The sequence below is a fragment of the Bos javanicus genome, chromosome 2 (genome assembly GCF_032452875.1).
Source record: "Bos javanicus breed banteng chromosome 2, ARS-OSU_banteng_1.0, whole genome shotgun sequence".
In the NCBI taxonomy this organism is placed as follows: Eukaryota; Metazoa; Chordata; class Mammalia; order Artiodactyla; family Bovidae; genus Bos; species Bos javanicus.
Genome location: NC_083869.1, coordinates 60,279,391 through 60,297,872, shown reverse-complemented (window position 1 = coordinate 60,297,872; position 18,482 = coordinate 60,279,391). Strand labels below are relative to the sequence as shown.

General features: G+C 36.2%; 1 protein-coding gene across 1 annotated transcript in view; it reads left to right on the top strand.

Moving 5' to 3' along the window:
• THSD7B (thrombospondin type 1 domain containing 7B) overlaps nucleotides 1–18,482 on the top strand; it is a 929,494-nt gene that overhangs the window by 191,652 nt on the left and 719,360 nt on the right. The window contains exon 2 of the mRNA XM_061439032.1: nucleotides 7,770–8,580. Coding sequence (XP_061295016.1) covers nucleotides 7,770–8,580 — 811 coding nt within the window. The remainder of the gene's footprint in view (nucleotides 1–7,769; nucleotides 8,581–18,482) is intronic.

Here is an 18,482-nt window from a genome sequence, read left to right as displayed (position 1 = left end):
CTTTATATTTTGGGGCTCCAAAACCACTGCAGATGGTGACTGCAGCCATGAAATTGAAAGACGCTTACTCCTTGGAAGGAAAGTTATGACCAACCTAGACAGCATATTCAAAAGCAAAGATATTACTTTGCCAACAAAGGTCTGTCTAGTCAAGGCTATGGTTTTTCCGTGGTCATGTATGGATGTGAGAGTTGGACTGTGAAGAACGCTGAGTGCCGAAGAATTGATACTTTTGAATTGTGGTGTTGGAGAAGACTCTTGAGAGTCCCTTGGACTCCAAGGAGATCCAGCCAGTCCATTCTGAAGGAGATCAGCCCTGGGCTTTCTTTGGAAGGAATGATGCTAAAGCTGAAACTCCAGTACTTTGGCCACCTGATGGGAAGAGTTGACTCATTGGAAAAGACTCTGATGCTGGGAGGGATTGGGGGCCGAGGAGAAGGGGATGCCAGAGGATGAGATGGCTGGATGGCATCACTGACTCGATGGACGTGAGTCTGAGTGAACTCTGGGAGTTGGTGATGGACAGGGAGGCCTGGCGTGCTGCAGTTCATGGGGTTGCAGAGTCGGACACGACTGAGCGACTGAACTGAACTGATACAAAAATGTTAGCATGTTAATTAGAACTGATGTGACTTGAAATACTTCACAGTTTATTGCAGAGTAGCTGTGTTTATTTCATAGAAAGGGTAATGAGTCACAGGTGGATGGTGATTTTACATAATCTTAGTGCAGGTAAACAAGTAGAAAATTACTATTCCTATTACACCATTGAAATGTTTTCAAGTTTTAGTTTAAAACTTATCTATGTAATTATGTATGTAATTAAACTTTTAAACCTTTAATTGTTCTCAATTTTGTGTTTTTTTGGTTTTAAATTTTTATTTTATGTTGGTATAGAGTTGATTTGCAATGTTATGTTACTTTCTGCTGTATAACAAAGTGATTCAGTTTCAGTTCATTTCAGTTGCTCAGTCATGTCTGACTCTTTGTGACCCCATGGACTGCAGCAGGCCAGGCTTCCCTGTCAATCACCAGCTCCCTGAGCTTACTCAAACTCATGTCCATCAAGTTGGTGATGCCGTCCAGCCATCTCATCCTCTATCATCCCCTTCTCCTCCTGCCTTCAATCTTCCCCAGCATTAATGTCTTTTCAAATGAGTCAGTTCTTCACATGGGTGGCCAAAGTATTGGGAGTTTCAGCTTCAGCATCAGTCCTTCCAATGAATATTCAGGACTGGTTTCCTTTAGGATGGACTTGTTGGATCTCTTTGCAGTCCAAGGGACTCTCAAGAGTCTTCTCCAACACCACAGTTCAAAAGCATCAATTTTTTGGTGCTCAGCTTTCTTTATAGTCCAACTCTCACATCTGTACATGACTATTGGAAAAACCAAAGCTTTGACTAGACGGACCTTTGTTGGCAAAGTAATGTCTCTGTTTTTGAATATGCTGTCTAGGTTTGTCATAGCTTTTCTTCCAAGGAGCAATCATCTTTCAATTTCATGGCTATAGTCACCATCTGCAGTGATTTTGGAGCCCCCAAAAAAGTTTGTCACTGTTTCTATTGTTTCCCCATCTATTTGCCATGAATTGATGGGACCAGATGCCATGATCTTAGCTTTCTGAATGTTCAGTTTTACGCCAACATTTTCACTCTCCTCTTTCACTTTTATCAAGAGGCTGTTTAGTTTGTTTTTTTTTTTTCTCCTGCTTTCTGCCATAAGGGTGGAGTCATCTGCATATCTGCATATATATATGTGTGTGTGTATATATATATATATATATATATTCTTTTTTTCAGATTCTTTTCCCATATAGTTTATTACATAGTATTGAATAGCATTCTATATGCTTGGCAGTGGGTCCTTGTTGATTATCTGTTTTATACATAGTTGTGGGTATATGTTAATTCCAACCTCCTAATTTATCCTTTCTTCTACCTCCCTTTCCCCTTTGGTAACCATAGATTTGTTCTCTAAGTTGTGAGTCTGTTTCTGTTTTGCAAATAAGTTCATTTGTATCATTTTTAGATTCTACATATAATTGATGTTTGTCTTTCTTTGTCTGACTTCACTTAGTATGATAATTTCTAGGTCCATTCATTTTGCTACAAATGGTATTATTTCACCATTTTCTATGGCTAAGTATCAGATCAGATCAGTCAGATCAGTCGCTCAGTCGTGTCCGAGTCTTTGCGACCCCATGAATCACAGCACACCAGGCCTCCCTGTCGATCACCTACTCCCAGAGTTCACTCAGACTCACGTCCATCGAGTCAGTGATGCCATCCAGCCATCTCATCCTCTGGCGTCCCCTTCTCCTCCTGCCCCCAATCCCTCCCAGCATCAGGGTCTTTTCCAATGAGTCAACTCTTCGCATGAGGTGGCCAAAGTACCGGAGTTTCAGCTTAAGCATCATTCCTTCCAAAGAAATCCCAGGGCTGATCTCCTTCAGAATGGACTGGTTGGCTAAGTATATTCCATTGTATATATGTACCACATCTTATTTATCTTTTCATCTGTTGATGGACATTTAGATTTTTTTCCGTGTCTTGGCTATTGTAAATAGTGCTGCAAAGAACTTTGGGGTGCATATATATATTTGAATATGGATTTCTACATATATATGTCCAGGAATGGGATTTCTGGATCATATGGTAGTTCTATTTTTAGATTTTTAAGGAACCTCCAACCTCAAAATGGATTAAAGACCTAATTATATCACCAGATCAGAGAAGGTAATGGCAACCCACTCCAGTACTCTTGCCTGGAAAATCCAATGGACGGAGGAGCCTGGTAGGCTGCAGTCCGTGGGGTTGCTGAGTCAGACGTGACTGAATGACTCCCCTTTCACTTTTCACTTTCATTCATTGGAGAAGGAAATGGCAACCCACTCCAGTGTTCTTGCCTGGAGAATCCAAGGGACAGCAGAGCCTGGTGGGCTGCCATCTATGGGGTCGCACAGAGTCGGACATGACTGATGTGACTTAGCAGCAGTAGCAGCAGCATATGACCATGGTATAAAATTATGGAAAGCATAGTCAGAACACTCTTTGACATAAATCAGAGCAGTATCTTGTATGGTCCATCTCCTAGAGTAATGAAAATTTTGTTTTATTTGTGTTACTTGAAGCCTATTTCCAATTAAAAAATATAAAATGATTATTGTTTGTACATAGATTTTTTATTTGTGTCTTTAGATTATTTATCTCAGATGTATATTCTGAATATAACCATATGTTTTATATATATGTCAAATATAAAAGTGATATTCTTTTTTCTTCATGCAACTGCTCAAAATTTTAATCAGCTCTTCTATTTCTGCACTTGGACAAGGGATTTAAGATTTGTCATACTGCAGGTCACACTTTACTTCAATATGCATGTTTTTTGAAAAGGCAAAATCCCTCAGGGCTGTATGATTTTCACTAGTGTGTGTGTTTTAAGTTCATAGCCAAACGCAACTGAATAAATCATGGGACACATTTTTCTCTCCATGTCTGAAAAATGCAAATTGTTATAGGTCAATTGCTGAGAGGTCTTGTCATGTCTCAGATGTCTTGTTTACAATTTGTTTTTCATTTTTTCCAAGCATAGCCATTTACTTGTTATTCAGATTCTTTTCAGTTGTCTGCAAAGTTCACTTTAACATGTGGAAAAACTATTCTCCCTCGACCATGCCTTCCTAAATGCGGTGACTTAAGTTTATAAACATGCGTGTGTCTTAGTATGCAAAAACTGCTGTCCTAAATTCCCAGGGTCAAGAGGGGGAAATCCTGCGCCGCCACAACCTTGATGACTTGTTATACTCACATCCAAAGGAATATTAACAAATTGGAGAGATTGTAGCTAAGTGAAGAAACGCATTTGCCTTGTGATTTTAGGATCACACATAGCAGTGCACACTGTAGAAAGGGTCTTTTCAAATGTAGGGCAGGGGCCCACACTTGGGATCACACAGATCTGGAGTTTCATTCTAGTCTATCACACACTAGTTGTGTGACTTGGGTGTGCATTGTAACTTCTAAGAGTTCCATTCCCTTCAACTGATACAATGAGCAAAGTAGCCCCACTTCATGGGATTGTTATAAGGAACAGAAGGAAGGAAGGCACTTATCAAGTCACCAGTGATATAAGATAAACCAACTGGCTCACTGTTTAAAAAAAAAAAAAAAGCCTTCATTTGCCTTGATTTGTAGTGTGATGTAAATACTCCCACCATGGCTGATTTTAAATCATGAATGATTTAATGACCACCTGGTAAAATTCCTGAATATTTAACAAGAAAACAAATACAGTACAACACCACTAGGCTTTAACAAATGGTAGTAATTATTTCTTTCTATTTATTTGTTTTTAACTGGAGGATAATTGTTAATAATTATATTTTGTCTTCCATTGATCTAGAAAAAAATGTGGCTGTTTGTAAAATTCTATATAGATGGAGAAATGAAAGCAAAGGGAAGAATAGTAATTTATATAGTTTAAAATATTAATGATTTCAAATAATAAAAAAAGCTACCTTAACAGTTTTGAAAATGGGCAAAAACTTAGAAGAAAACAGAATGTTAATAATAAGAAAATGTGTTAATCAAATATTTTAAAATTAAGAATAAGGATCACTTTGTAAGAAGTTCTAGATTGATTAAATTTACTGTTAGCTTTTCAAGATTGGTTAGAAGAGGCTCCCTATTTTCATCTTACATTCTTTAATATACAGGAATAAATCCTAAGTATAAAGTTGTATATACTTGATACCTAAACAAATAGAAACTGACAGCCTATATTTTAAAACCCAGTGTTTTAGCAAAAAAAGCTTTGTTTTCATTTTAACTAATAACTGTTTTAGATCATTCAAAACAGATTTTATTTATTTAATTGAAGTGTAAGTGATTTACAATGTTGTGCTAATTTTGGGTGTTCAGCAAAATGATTTAGTTATATACACGTTATATACATTATATATAGTTATTATATATACTTATACATTATATGGATTTCCCAGGTGGTGCCAGGGTAAAGAATCTGGCTGCTAGTGCAGGAGACACAGAGACCTGGGTTTGATCCCTGGGTCAGGAAGATCCCCTAGAGTAGGGAATGGCAGTCCACTCCAATATTCTTGCTGGGAAATCCCATGAATAGAGGAGCCTCATGGGCTACAGTGCATAGGGTCACAAAGAGTCAGACATGACTAAGTGACTGAGCACATAATGCAGTATGTGTATATATAAACTGAACATTTGTATATATAAACTGAATATATAATCAGTTATATATATATAAACTGTCATATAGTCAGTTACACATATAAACAGTTTTATATATGTGTTTTATATATATATATATATATATATATATATGCTTTTTCAGATTCTTTTCCCTTGTTTGTTATTATAAAATATTGAGTACAGTGCCCTGTGCTATACAATAGGTCCTTATTGGTTGTCTACTTTATATATACTAGTATGTATATGTTGGGCTTTCCTGGTGGCTCAGGCAGTAAAGAATTTGCCTGTATATGTTAATCCCAAATTCCTGGATAGATCAAAAATTAAAATCTAATTTTAATGGATTAAAATTATTAAATAATTTTAAATGATTAAAATCTAAAGATTTAAAAAGTTTCCTACAATCACATATTTTTTGAAATAAGTAACCGTGGATTTGGGTTTTGTAGTTTGTGTTTTTAATGATAGTAAATATTCGTATGCGGGGTCTGCGATGCTGGGCAGGGAGTGGCGTATTGAACCTGAATCTGTTCCAGAACATCTAGACACCTGGAGCCTGCAAATAACCATCATGTCACAGTGAGCATCTCAGTGTACAGAATACTAAGCTGTGGGTGATTCAGGAGGAAATAATCAGAATTAAAGATGATTGATTAGTCGACCTGTGCTGAACGCTGCACTTTCCATGCACACTGACTGTGCCTGAGGAGACAGTGCTGGGACAGCTCACCCCGGAAAGAGTGTGGGAAACCAAAGGGCATTTTGGTGACTGTAGGCTGACTTCATTCAGTAAAACTCTGTTTCAACGAGAAATGGAGCACCACACTCGAGTGTGGGGGCACCAAAAGAAGATGAGAGTACATTTTATTCTCTTTCACAAAGTGACAGAAATCATCAGCACTGAAATTATCAACATGGTATTGCCTAGAATAGCAGGTCTGCACACCCAGGGCTCGGGGAAAGAACTGGTGGACTGGGTACATTACAACCTCAAAAGTATTGCCCTGCCACAGAGAGATCCTCATTGCAGCAAATGCAAATACCTGTTTCTCTGGGGAGGCACATGTCTCTTCCTAAATGCATGTTACTATACACATTTACTGCTCCTAGAAATGTACTAGATGTGCTTGAAAATGCATTCCAGGGACTAATTAAGTGACATGTTGGAGTTTGATCAGATTTGAGGAAAGAGAGAAAGACCTCACCTTCTTTCTCTTGCTTGTGGAAATTAAAGGATTTCTCGGGGTGTGAGTTGCCTTTATGGTGATTCCAAACCTAGGAAAGGGGCAAATATAACAGTGATAAGCTTCTTTTTTCAGGCTCTTATTAAATATTTAAGTAAAGAGAAAAGGAGGAAACTATTTTTTTCCCATTGACACAAAATGTGATTACTTGCTGTCTTTGTGGAAAGATCGATGATCAGCCTAATGGATGAGGCCAGCCAGTGTGTTTATAGTTAGGATGCAAAAAGAAAAGCGAGAAACGTCAATGGGTAGTGCTTTTATCTGTCCATTTCTTGAAATTTTCTCATAAAACTAATTCATTAATTAAAAGATTTGGCATATTACAAGCTAATGTTGGAAGTTATTGTTGTTTAGCTGCTAGGTCATGTCTGACTCTGCGACCTCATAGACTGTAGCCCACCAGACTTTTCTGTCCTTGCAATTTTCCAGGCCAGAATACTGGAGTGGGTTGCCATGCTTCCTCTTCCAGAGGATCTTCTTGACCCAGGGACCAAACCCACACATCCTATGTCTCCTGCATTGGAGGATTCTTCACCACTGTGCCACCAGGGATGCCCTTGGAAGCTTTACCCAGCCAGTATATTTCAGGGATTATAGGGGCAGAATTTCCACAGACAGTTCAGTGCTGCTGTTTTTTAATTAACTTCACTTTTACCCCTGTATCACATTTTTCTTTTTCATTCTGTAAGTAAAAACCAAAACTGAGGACAGTATTTAGAAAGCAAATATATATTTAGGATGCTTTTGCAAGTTATTTTTTTAAATGTCTTTTTCTTCTGAGCTTATACTTAGGTTGTGAGCTGAAGAATTGGAAACATGAAAAATCCTAGTTTATTAAAATCCTGGATTTGGGGCTATTCTTTTAGATGAAACTCTGCCTAACTTGAAAGTATTAATATTGAGTTAGATATATAGGCTTTGAGACATAATAATTATAATGATACCAATCATTTATTACATGTATATTGTTACTTGGAATCACATTTTATTATTGATCCTCAGAAAAACTCTACAAGTCAGCACTTTAATTATCTGTTCCTGTAGGTGGGAAACTGAGACTTAGGCAGTTGAGGTAACTCATCCAAGTTGACATTGCTGTAAGAGATGGACTGCAGGTTTCAAGAAGGGCCAACTGATGTAGAGTAGAATCCACTTTCTTAACCACTAAGTTATTTTTTTTTTCTCGTATTTCACAATTTCACACTGCTTGTGTCTCAAGGTGTACAGATTGACCTGTTTCTGTGTGGATGGTGGCCTGGGATCTTGGAGTAATCGACCCCTTTGTCTTTTCTACCCGCAGGCCCCTGGGGAAGGTGTACAGGAAATTGTGGGCCAGGCGGAAGCCAGAGTCGTGCCCTGTGGTGTTTCCACTCTGAGGGGTGGACGAGCCACCTGTCTAACTGTGATGAGCACAACAGACCTCCGAAGGAAAGAAGCTGCTTCCGAGTCTGTGACTGGCACAGAGACCTCTTCCAGTGGGAGGTTTCCGACTGGCACCACTGTGTACTCGCTCCTCCTGCCCTGGGCCCCGCCAGGCCTCGGGCTGCAGCGTGTGTGACCGCCCAGCACGGGTTGCAGCATCGGACGGTGCACTGTGTTCAGAAGCTGAACAGAACCATGGTTGTGAATGAGATATGTGAACACTTTGCCCCTCAGCCCCCCACGGAACAAGCGTGCCTCATCCCTTGCCCACGGGATTGTGTGGTGTCTGAGTTCTCGCCGTGGTCTACGTGTAGCAATGGGTGTGGGAAGCAGTTACAGCACAGAACTCGCTCAGCTATTGCCCTCCCTCTCTATGGAGGGTCACAATGCCCTAACTTGACTGAGTCAAGAGCCTGTGATGCTCCCATTTCTTGTCCTCTTGGCGCAGAGGAATATACGTTTAGCCTTAAAGTTGGACCATGGAGTAAATGTAGACTGCCTCATCTCAAAGAACTTAACCTAAGTGGAAGAACCGTTCTGGATTTTAGCTCTGAGTCGAAGGAGTTGGTCACTTTCAGACATCACAGTTACAAGGCGCATCACCATTCCAAGTCCTGGGACATAGAGATAGGTTTTCAAACCCGCCAGGTTTGGTGTACAAGGAGTGATGGAAGAAATGCTGTGTTAAGGTAGGAGGTCTGTGGTGTTTATATCATGGTTCACCTAAATATTTTACAGTGTAATTTTATAAAAAATTTCTTCATGGTTTTCTACAATGGGAAAATTGTAATCAGGTTTGGGATTTGAGTTTTTAAAAGTTGCTCTAGAAAAGCTTTCGGTGTCAAGTATAAACATTTTTGAGTCTAGACCAGAAGTACACTGAACTCCAGAGTAATTAATAGTGTGACTGTATAGGACAAGTCATCCATTTTCACATTTTATCAATATATCAGTCAGCTAAAAATATAGATCTTGTACCCTAAGTCCTCATCAAGAGATGACCGGATAAAGAAGGTGTGACAGTAGACTACAGCTCAGCCATAAAAAAGAATGAAATTCTGGCATTTGTAGCAACATGGATGGTCTCAGAGGGCAATATACTAAGTGAGATAAGTCAGAGAAAGACAAATATGGTATGATATCATTTGTATGTGGAACCTAAAAAAATACAACAAACTAGGGAATAAAACAAAAAAGAAGCAGACTCATATTTGGAAGACAAACGAGTGAGGTTACCAGTGGGGAAAGGGAAAAGGCTAGGGTAATATAGTACTGGGGGAAAAAGGGTTATTATGGGATTACATGAAATCATATGTGTAAAATTTTAAAAATTGTAAAGCACTATTGAATTTAAAGACTCTTTCCTTCCATAAAAATGTTTTTTTTTGTTATTACAGTAATAAAAATACTGTGATTTATTATAATGACAAAATTTAAATTATTCTCAAATTTAGGATATAAGCTATATAAATATTTTTCATTTAAACTGATTTTTGTTTGTTTACTTTGTTTTGAGGAGTAAGCAGATTCTCTTATTTCTGGGTTGTAGATATTTTATAGTAGTAGTAATACCAATAAGGTAATCCAAGAATGTTTTCTTTGGCATTGATTTGATGGAAACATTATCTTGCACAGCAATAATTAGAAAGACAGATTTTAGAGGGAATGGACTAAAACTTTTAAAAGCAATAGTTTAGGCTACAAAATTATTTGTAATTGTTTACTTTACACTGTATTATAGTGTCGTGACATAAACCATAAAAGTGTATTAAAAGTAGTATCTGTTTACTTTTCCCTCAGAAGTTCTTAAGTGTAATCCCTGGTATATTGCTAAATTTCTTCCAAATTAAGATGGCTTTCAATAGTTGGAATTATCAACAATGAAACACTCATGGATGGAATTAATCATTATCATCAGTTGCTCATTTCTGAGGATCCACAGCTGGCACAAAGGACTATCTCAGAACAACGTAGTGTGATGATTGTTTTTTTATTTTTTCCCCCATTCTGCTTTACAAATATTTTGTCTTTGATGCTTCATTCTGATTTATGCCATATAACTTGGCAAGTCCATTGAAGAGTGATTTTCTGCCTTTTATTCCCTGCTTCTGTGAAACAAAAGATTAAGCAGATGATTGGGTTGATTATTGTCTCAGTATGTATGTGGGATCTGTACAAACATTGTTTGTTAATATTCTCTACTGGAATATTACACAGAATGTTTTCAGCCTATAGTTGGCTTTTTTTTTTAAACTAAAAAATGTTGGCTTTTTTCTGTTTTTAAATTAATTTCTGTTTAAATTCATAGACTTTATTTTTTAGAGTGATTTTGGGTTTACAGAAAATTTGAATAGCAAATCTAGAGCTCCTATGTATCTCCTCATCATTCCCTCTCCACACATATACTGTTTCATACACACATCTTGCATTAGTGTAGTTGTTTGGTACATTTGAATACAACGGATGAACCAATACTGACACATTACTGAAACTCATAGTTTACATTAGAGTTCACTCTTCGTGCTGCACGTTCTGTGAACTTGGACAAATGTATAATGGCATGTATCCAGCAGTACTATATAATACACAAAAGTTTAACTACTCTAAGAATCTTCTCTACTGTCTCTACTAATTCCACCTTTCCTCTTCCTAAACCCTTGGCAACCAGTGATCATTTTACTATCACCTGCAAGTTTCAGCAATTATAAATAAAGTTGCTGTAAACATTAGGTGCCAATTTTTATGTTAATATAATTTTCAGCTGGTTTGCTTAAATACCAATGGGCACTGTTCTTGCTATGATGATGAATTTATGTTTAGTTTTGTAAGAAACTGCCAAAATCTCTTAAAAAGTGACTGAGTCATGAAAGCACCTTTTGCTTCATACCCTAGCCAACATTTGATGTTATTAGTGTTTTAGATTTTAGCTATTTTAATAAGTGTGTAGTAGTATCTTGTTGTCTTAATTTGCAGTCACTTCATATCATATGATGTTTAGCATCTTTTCACATGCTTACTTTCCATCTGTTTTTCTCCTTTGGTGAGGTGTCTATTCAGATCTCTTGTCTGTTTTATTTTTCTTATTGTTGTGAGTTTAGAGTTCTTTGTATATTTTGGATACCAGCCCTTATCAGATACATGTTTTGAAAGTAGTTTCTTCTAGTTTTTGATCTGTCTTTTCATTTTCTTAACAGTGTCTTTCACAGAAAAGTTATTCTTTATCTTAATGAATTCCAGTTTATCAATATTTCTTCCATGGGTTGTTCTTTGGCATTATATCTGAGAAAACATTACCAAACCCAAAGTCAACTAGATTTTCTTCTATGTTATCTTCCAGGAGTGTTACAGTTCTGCATTTTACTCTATTTTGAGTCAATTTTTATGAAAGTCTTGACTCCATTTTGAGTCAATTTTTATGAAAGTCTTGTGTTCTGTATCTGGATTTTTCTACTTATGGATGTTCAGTTGTCCTAGCACCGTTTGTTAAAAAGACTGACTTTTCTTCATTGAACTGCCATTCCTTCTTTATTGAAGATCAGTTGACTATATTTGTGTGGATGTGTTTCTGGGCCCTGTATCATTATTCCATTCTTGTATTTTATCTATTCTTTCCCAATAGCACACTGTCTTAAATGCTAATCTTTATAGTAAGTCTTTTTTTCTTTTTTTTTTACATAGTAAGTCTTCAAGTTGAATGTCAGTCCTCTGAATTTGTTTATATTTAATTATTGTGTTGACTTTTTGGAATTCTCGCTTTTCCATATAAACTTTAGAATCAGTTTGTATTTACAAAACAATTTGCTAGGATTTTTATTGGGAATGCTTGTAATGTATATATCAACTTGGGAGGAACTAACATCTTGATAATATTGCATTTAGTCATGTACATGGAATGTTTCTCCATATATTTAAAACTTCTTTGATTTCTTTAATCAGTTTTGTACTTTTCCTCATATAGATCTTATATATATATATATATATATATATATATATATAGTTAGACTGGTACTTTAGTATTTTATATATTATTGGTTCTAATGTAAATGTATTGTGTTTTTACTTTCAAATTCTAATTATTCATTGCTTTTATATAATAAAGCAGTTGACTTTTTATATTAACCTTATATCCTGCACCTTGTTATAATGTATTTGTTCCAGGAGGGTTTTTTTTCCATTTTTGTTATTATTGCCATTGTTGATCCTTTGGAATTATCTATGTAGACATGTGTATAATTTTCAAAAAAGACAGTTTTATATCTTTCTTTCCAATGTGACATATTTTATTTGATTTTTTTGCTTATTGCATTATCTAGGACCTCCAGTATGTTATCAAATAGGAGTAGTGAGAAGGGACATTCTTACCTTACTCCTAATCTTAGTACAACATCTGGTTTCTCACCATTAAGTGTGATGCTAACTACAGGTTTTTTTGTTGATATTCTTTAGCAAGGTGAAAAACTCTTCCTATATTCCAAGTTTGCTGAGAATTTTTAATCATACATAAGTGTTGGGTTTTGTCAAGTACCTTTTGTGCATATACAGGTATAATTATATGATTTTTTTTTTTTACTTAGTCTGTTGATAGGATAGATTACATTGATTGATTGTCATATGTCAAACCTATATTGTATACCCAGAATAAATCATACTTGGCTATGATGTATTAGTATTTTTATATGTTATTGGATATTATTTGCTACTATTGTATTGAGAATTTTTGCATATATGTTCATGAGAAATATTAGTCTTCTTTTTTTATAATGTCTTTGTCTAGTTTTGATAATAGGATAGTGCTGGCCTCATACAATGAATTGAGAAATCATGTCCTCTGCTTTGAGAAGTAAGTTGTCAAGAATTGATAGTATTTTTTTCCTTCTGGGGTCACAAAGATCCCATGACTGAGCAACTAACACTTTCTTTACATTTTTGGTAGAATTCAACCCATCTGGGCCTGATGCTTTCTTCTTTGGTAGGTTATTAGTTATTGATTAAGTTTCTTTAATATATATATAGATCTATTCAGATTATAGATTTCTTCTTGTGTGAGTTTTAGCAGATTGTGTGTTTTAAGGACTTGGTCCATTCACCTAAGTTAGGAAATTTGGGGGTATAAGCTTGTTCATAGTATTGTTTTATTATCCTCCCGTAGCCATGGGGAATTTCAGTGGTAGTCAGAACCTCTTGTTCGGTACTGTTGTTAGTGCTTTGTTTTCTCTCTCTTTCACTCACTCACTCTCTCCTCCTTCTGTTCTTCCTTTGCTCTTAGTTAACCCATCTAGAGGTTTATGAATTGTATTGACTTCTTCAAAGGAACGGCTTTTGGTTTCAGTTATGTTCACTATTGATTTTCAGTTTCTCATTATGTTGATTTCAACTCTAATTTTCAGTATTTTCATTCTGCTTATTTGAATTTAATTTAATTTTCTAATATTCTAAGGTAGGAGTTTAGTTTATTGATTTTAGATAATTCTTCTTTTCTAATATGTGAATTCAGTGCTGTAAATTTCCCTCTAAGTGCTGCTTTTACTGCATTCCACAAATTTTAAAAAGCTCTATTTTCATTTTTATTTAGTTCAAAATAATGTTTAATTTATTTTTAGATTTCTTCTTTGCTCATGTATTATTTAGAGATGTTCTATTTAATCCTCAAGTATTTGAGTGTTCCACAACCATCTTTCTGTTTTTGATTTGTAGTTTAAGTGCATTGTGTCATGAGGGCATACTTTGTATGATTTCTTTTTGATTTGTTAATGTTGTGTTTTATGGCCCAGAAATATGGTTTGTTTTGGGGAATGCTCTTTATAAGCTTGAGAAGAATGTGTATTCTGCTATTGTTAGATGAAATATTCTATATAAATGTCAATCATATTCAATTGATTGGTGATGCTCTTCAGTTCAGCTGTGGTCTTACTAATTTTCTGCTTACTGTATCTGTATGTTACTGACTCCTGGAGTCAGCAATTCTGGGAGTTGGTGATGGACAGGAAGGCCTGGTGTGGTGCAATTCATGGGGTCGCAAAGAGTCAGACACGACTGAGCGACTGAACTGAACTGAACTGATGTTACTGACAAGAGGGGTGTTGAAGTCTTCAACTATAATAAAGGATTCATCGATCTTTCTTTGCCGTTCTATTAGTTTTTGTCTCATGTCTTTTGATGCTGTTGTTAGGTACATGCATAACAAGGATTTTTATGCCTTCTTGGAGAATTCACCCCATTAGAGTTTTGCAATGCCCCTCTTTATTCCTGATAATTTTCTGTGCTTTCAAATCTGCTTTCTCTGGAATTAATACACTATTCCAGCTTCCTTTGATTACTGTTAATATGATATTTTTTCTCTATGACTTTACTATTTAATCTGTCTGTATCTTTTTACTTAAAGTAAGTTTCTTATAGGCAACATATAGTTGTATTTATTTATCTACTCTGAGAGTCTCAGTCCTTTAATTGCTATATTTATATCATTGATATTTAAAATGATTATTGTTATAGTTGGATTAATAGCTACCACATTCATTGTTGTTTTCTGTTCACTGCTGCTGTTGTTCTTTGTTCTGCTTTTTTTGTTTTCCCATTTCTCTATTTTTAATTAATATTTTATAATATGCCATGTCTCTTTTAGTATCAATTTATATTTTTTGAAATCTTTTTCAGTGGTCGCCCTATGGTTTGCCATGGAAATTTATAACTAATCCAAGTCACTTTCAAATAGCAGTATAACATGTCACATAGTGAAATGCATTATAGAGTATTCCCCATCCATTTTCCCCATCCCTTTAGATACTGTTGTCATTAATTTCACTTACCCATAACCTATAGTCACCAAATACGTTGTTATAGTAATTTTGAACAAATTATCTTTTCTCAAGAAGAAATAAAATATTTTATTTTATCTTCATTTATTCCAATAGTTCTTTATGTAGATCCAAGTTTCTGAGTATCAACAAAATCAGTAAACAAGGCATTGAAACATGTGAAACGTCATGTATGGAACGAGATGCCAGTCCAGGTTCAATGCACGATGCTGGATGCTTGGGGCTGGTGCACTGGGACACCAAGGGATGGTGAGGAGGATAGTTCAGAATGGGGAACACATGATTCAGATATAATAAGGAATAGAAGAGAGTTTTACTCAAGCCAAACTGAGGACCATAGCGTGGGAGACACAGATTCGAGAAATACTTGAATTGTATTCTACCAGACTACAAAATGGAGGAGATATGTATAAATGAAACCACAAAATCGCATAATTTATTTGTCAAGAATTGGGGTTGGAGCTGTCAAGAAGTGAGGGTGCTTGATAAGCAAGTTTGCGTAATTACCAGGGGGAAACTTGAGACTGCACCTGGCAGCTGCTAGCAGATATTTTTTTTGAAAATGGTGGGTGGTCTTAAGTTTGATATATTTCAGAAAACTCACATTTTCATTGATGCAGGAACGTAGCTGAAAACACGTTCGTAACGGCCACCTGGCTCCAGCTTGGATGCCTGAGCCATAGTTACTTCATTTTTATTTTTAAAGTATGGTCATGAGCTATATTATTTTCATTTCTCCGAAAAGCTTCTTTTAACATTTCTTGCAAGGCAAGTCTCCTGGTGACACATTTCCTGAATTTTTGTTTGAGAAAGTCTTTATTTCTCAACTTTTGAAAGATAATTTCACTAGATATCAAATTTCGGTGGTGGTATTTTTCCTTTCAACACTTCACTCTCATTTTGCTGAAATGGTTTCTGAAAGAAATCTGATGTAGTATTATCCTTGTTCCTCTCTAGGCATTACTCCAACACCCCCATTTCCATACCCAGCTTCTTTCAAGAATTTTCTCTTTGTATTTGATTTTCTGCAATTTGAATATGGAATACCCATGTAGTATTGTTGGTTTTGTTTTGTTTTTGTTTGTCATATGCTATCTGTTCCCTGAGTATCCTGGTTATGTGGTTTGGTTGTTTGTCATTAATTTTTGGAAAAAGTATCACTGATAGTCACTTCAAATAATTTTTCTGTTCCTTTCTATTTTTTTTCCTTCTAGTATCCCCATTAAATGAATGTTACTCCATTTGTAATTGTCTTACAGTTCTTGGATATTCTGTCTTTTTCACTCTTCTGTTTTCTTTACATTTTAGTTTTTGGAGTTTCTATTGATGTTTTTCAAACTCAGTGATTCTTTCCTTACCTTTGTCCAGTTTATTGATGAGTCCATCAAAGGGCATTCTATGAAGAAGGGCATTTCTGTTTCAGTCTTTGATACCTATCAGTTCATTTTGATTCTTCCATTGAATTTACATCCCTATGCTTGTAATGTCCATCTTTGGTTGCACTTTGTCTATTTGTTTTACTTTAGAGACTTTAGCATATTAATCATAGTTGTCTTAAATTCCCATAGTTGTGATAATGCCAAAATTTCACTCTATCTGAGTCTGAATGGGGTGCTTCCTATGTCTTTTAGACTGTATTTTATATTTTAGTACACCTTTTGTTTCCTTTCTTTTGTGGAAAGCTAGACTTAATGTACTGAGTGTAAGGAATGGAGATAACTAGATTTTTAGTGTGAAGTTTTATACTTACCTAGCTAGGAGTTAGGTCGTGTTTGCTGATGCTCTAGGTGTTAAAGTCTAAAATTTTCCTCTGGTGTCCTTGTTTTTCCTCTTCCTTCTTTTTCTAGGGGAGATTCCTTAGATAAATCTCCCTAAATCTAGGACATGCAATTCTTTCTGTTTTAATCTCCTTTTATTATGCAAGAGACTTATTGATGATATGTCAGATTTTGAGGAGAGGAGGAGTGTTTTCTAGTCCTGTGATTATATCTCAATCTTTTATTGAACTTGTATCCCGGCAACATGGTCTTCACAAACATTCCTCAGTCCTTCTTCCAGAGGTAAAACAGGAAGGCTAGAGGGTAGAGTTGAGTGTTTTCCTTCCAATAGGCTAATTAGGCTTGGTAAAATCTCAGCTGGTTAGGCTTGGTAAAATAGTTTCCTTTGAGGACAGGCTTTTAAAAAAAATTCTCTGGGTGTATTTCAAAATGGCTAGGATTCCCATTTCCTGCTGGGAGCATGAAGAGATTTTTATCTTTACTATGATAACCTGGTAGGACTTCTGGAAGTGAAACTTATGAAAATGTAGATAGAATATCTACTAGGACTCTCCCCAAGTGCCCCAGAGATTTTAACTGAAAAGCTTGTCCATACTCAACCACCAGAAATTTGTCAATTTCAGTTCAAGTTTTCCTACCCTGGTACTGACTCCAGTGGCAGTTTCTGCTTCTGGTCTCCTCTTCCAATAGTAATTTGTGGTACCCTGTATCTGTCTTTGTCTCTTCAATGTTTGGAGCTGTCATCTGCCCTGTGACTACAATTTTCTGATGGATCTAAGATTTTTAGTTTGTCCAGTCCTGTTGTGAGGACTGAAGTGATGCCTTCCAAGCTGTTTACATGCTGAAATGGGAGCCAGAAGTCACCCTGTTCTCTTTTGAGTGTGTGTGTGCTCTGTCAATCAGTCGTGTCCAACTCTTGTGGCCCCAGGGACTGTAACCCACCAGGCTCCTGTGCGCATGAAGTTTTCCAGTCAAGAATACTAGAGTGGGGTGCCATTTCCTACTCCAGGGGATCTTCCTGATCCTGGGATCAAACCATATCTCTTGCATCTCCTGCATTGGCAGGCAAATTCTTTACCAATAGTGCCACCTGGGAAGCCCTCTCTTTTGCGTACTATGCAGTGTATCAGACTGAAGCAACCTTTTTAAAACCATTATTCCATGAAATTGATTGTATTCATTCCATTTAGTCATTGAAGCATTATAAATTGACTCACAGACTAGGGAAATATGGTGTTACTTGACTTACTAGGAAAATACAGAGTTCAGTGGGGACATTTCTGTTTTCTCTCTCTTCCACTGTAATCAACAGAAATATCCTGGAGAGCTGTGTGGTTGAGTTATTGACAATATTGTCTTATTTGTATCAAAGGTGTATCAATCCTGATCCACAGGATTTTTGCCAAAAAGGCTCAAATCCATTTCTAAAAAGCATACATTTTTCTTTCTGTGGGTCTGGTTCATTTAAGAAAATATCATCATTTAAATGTGACGGTTGACCTCTAGGATGAACTTTGTTTCCCTTAATAGGTACAAGTTTTCCTATAGTACAGATACCTTTCACTCTTTTGTTCCACCTTTAGATGAGTTTTATTTTGGTGTTCTCTGTGATACTGTTGGGACAAATGTCATTTTGCTTCCCCTGTTTTGATTATGGCAATGTCTGGTTGTCCTGGCATTTAGAATAGGAGGACCTCATCTTTACTTCCATAATGCATGCTCCTGCTTGTGCCTTGCTGGAATGTCATTTTCTTCATCTAGGACAACACAGAGCTTTAAGTAATGTCCTTTAGTAGCTCTCTCATTGATTTCTTTAACTTTTGATAATCACATCAAGCAATTTTCTCTTCAAAGTTACGTGTGCAATGTGATAGGCAGTTGTATTACTCATGGTGCCACTCTGCTCCCTCCTCATTGATTTGCCTCTTGGGTTTAAAGATCTTTTGTTTTTAACTGTCTCATTACATATCCTGTTTTGCCTTTTAGTTTGACAGGACT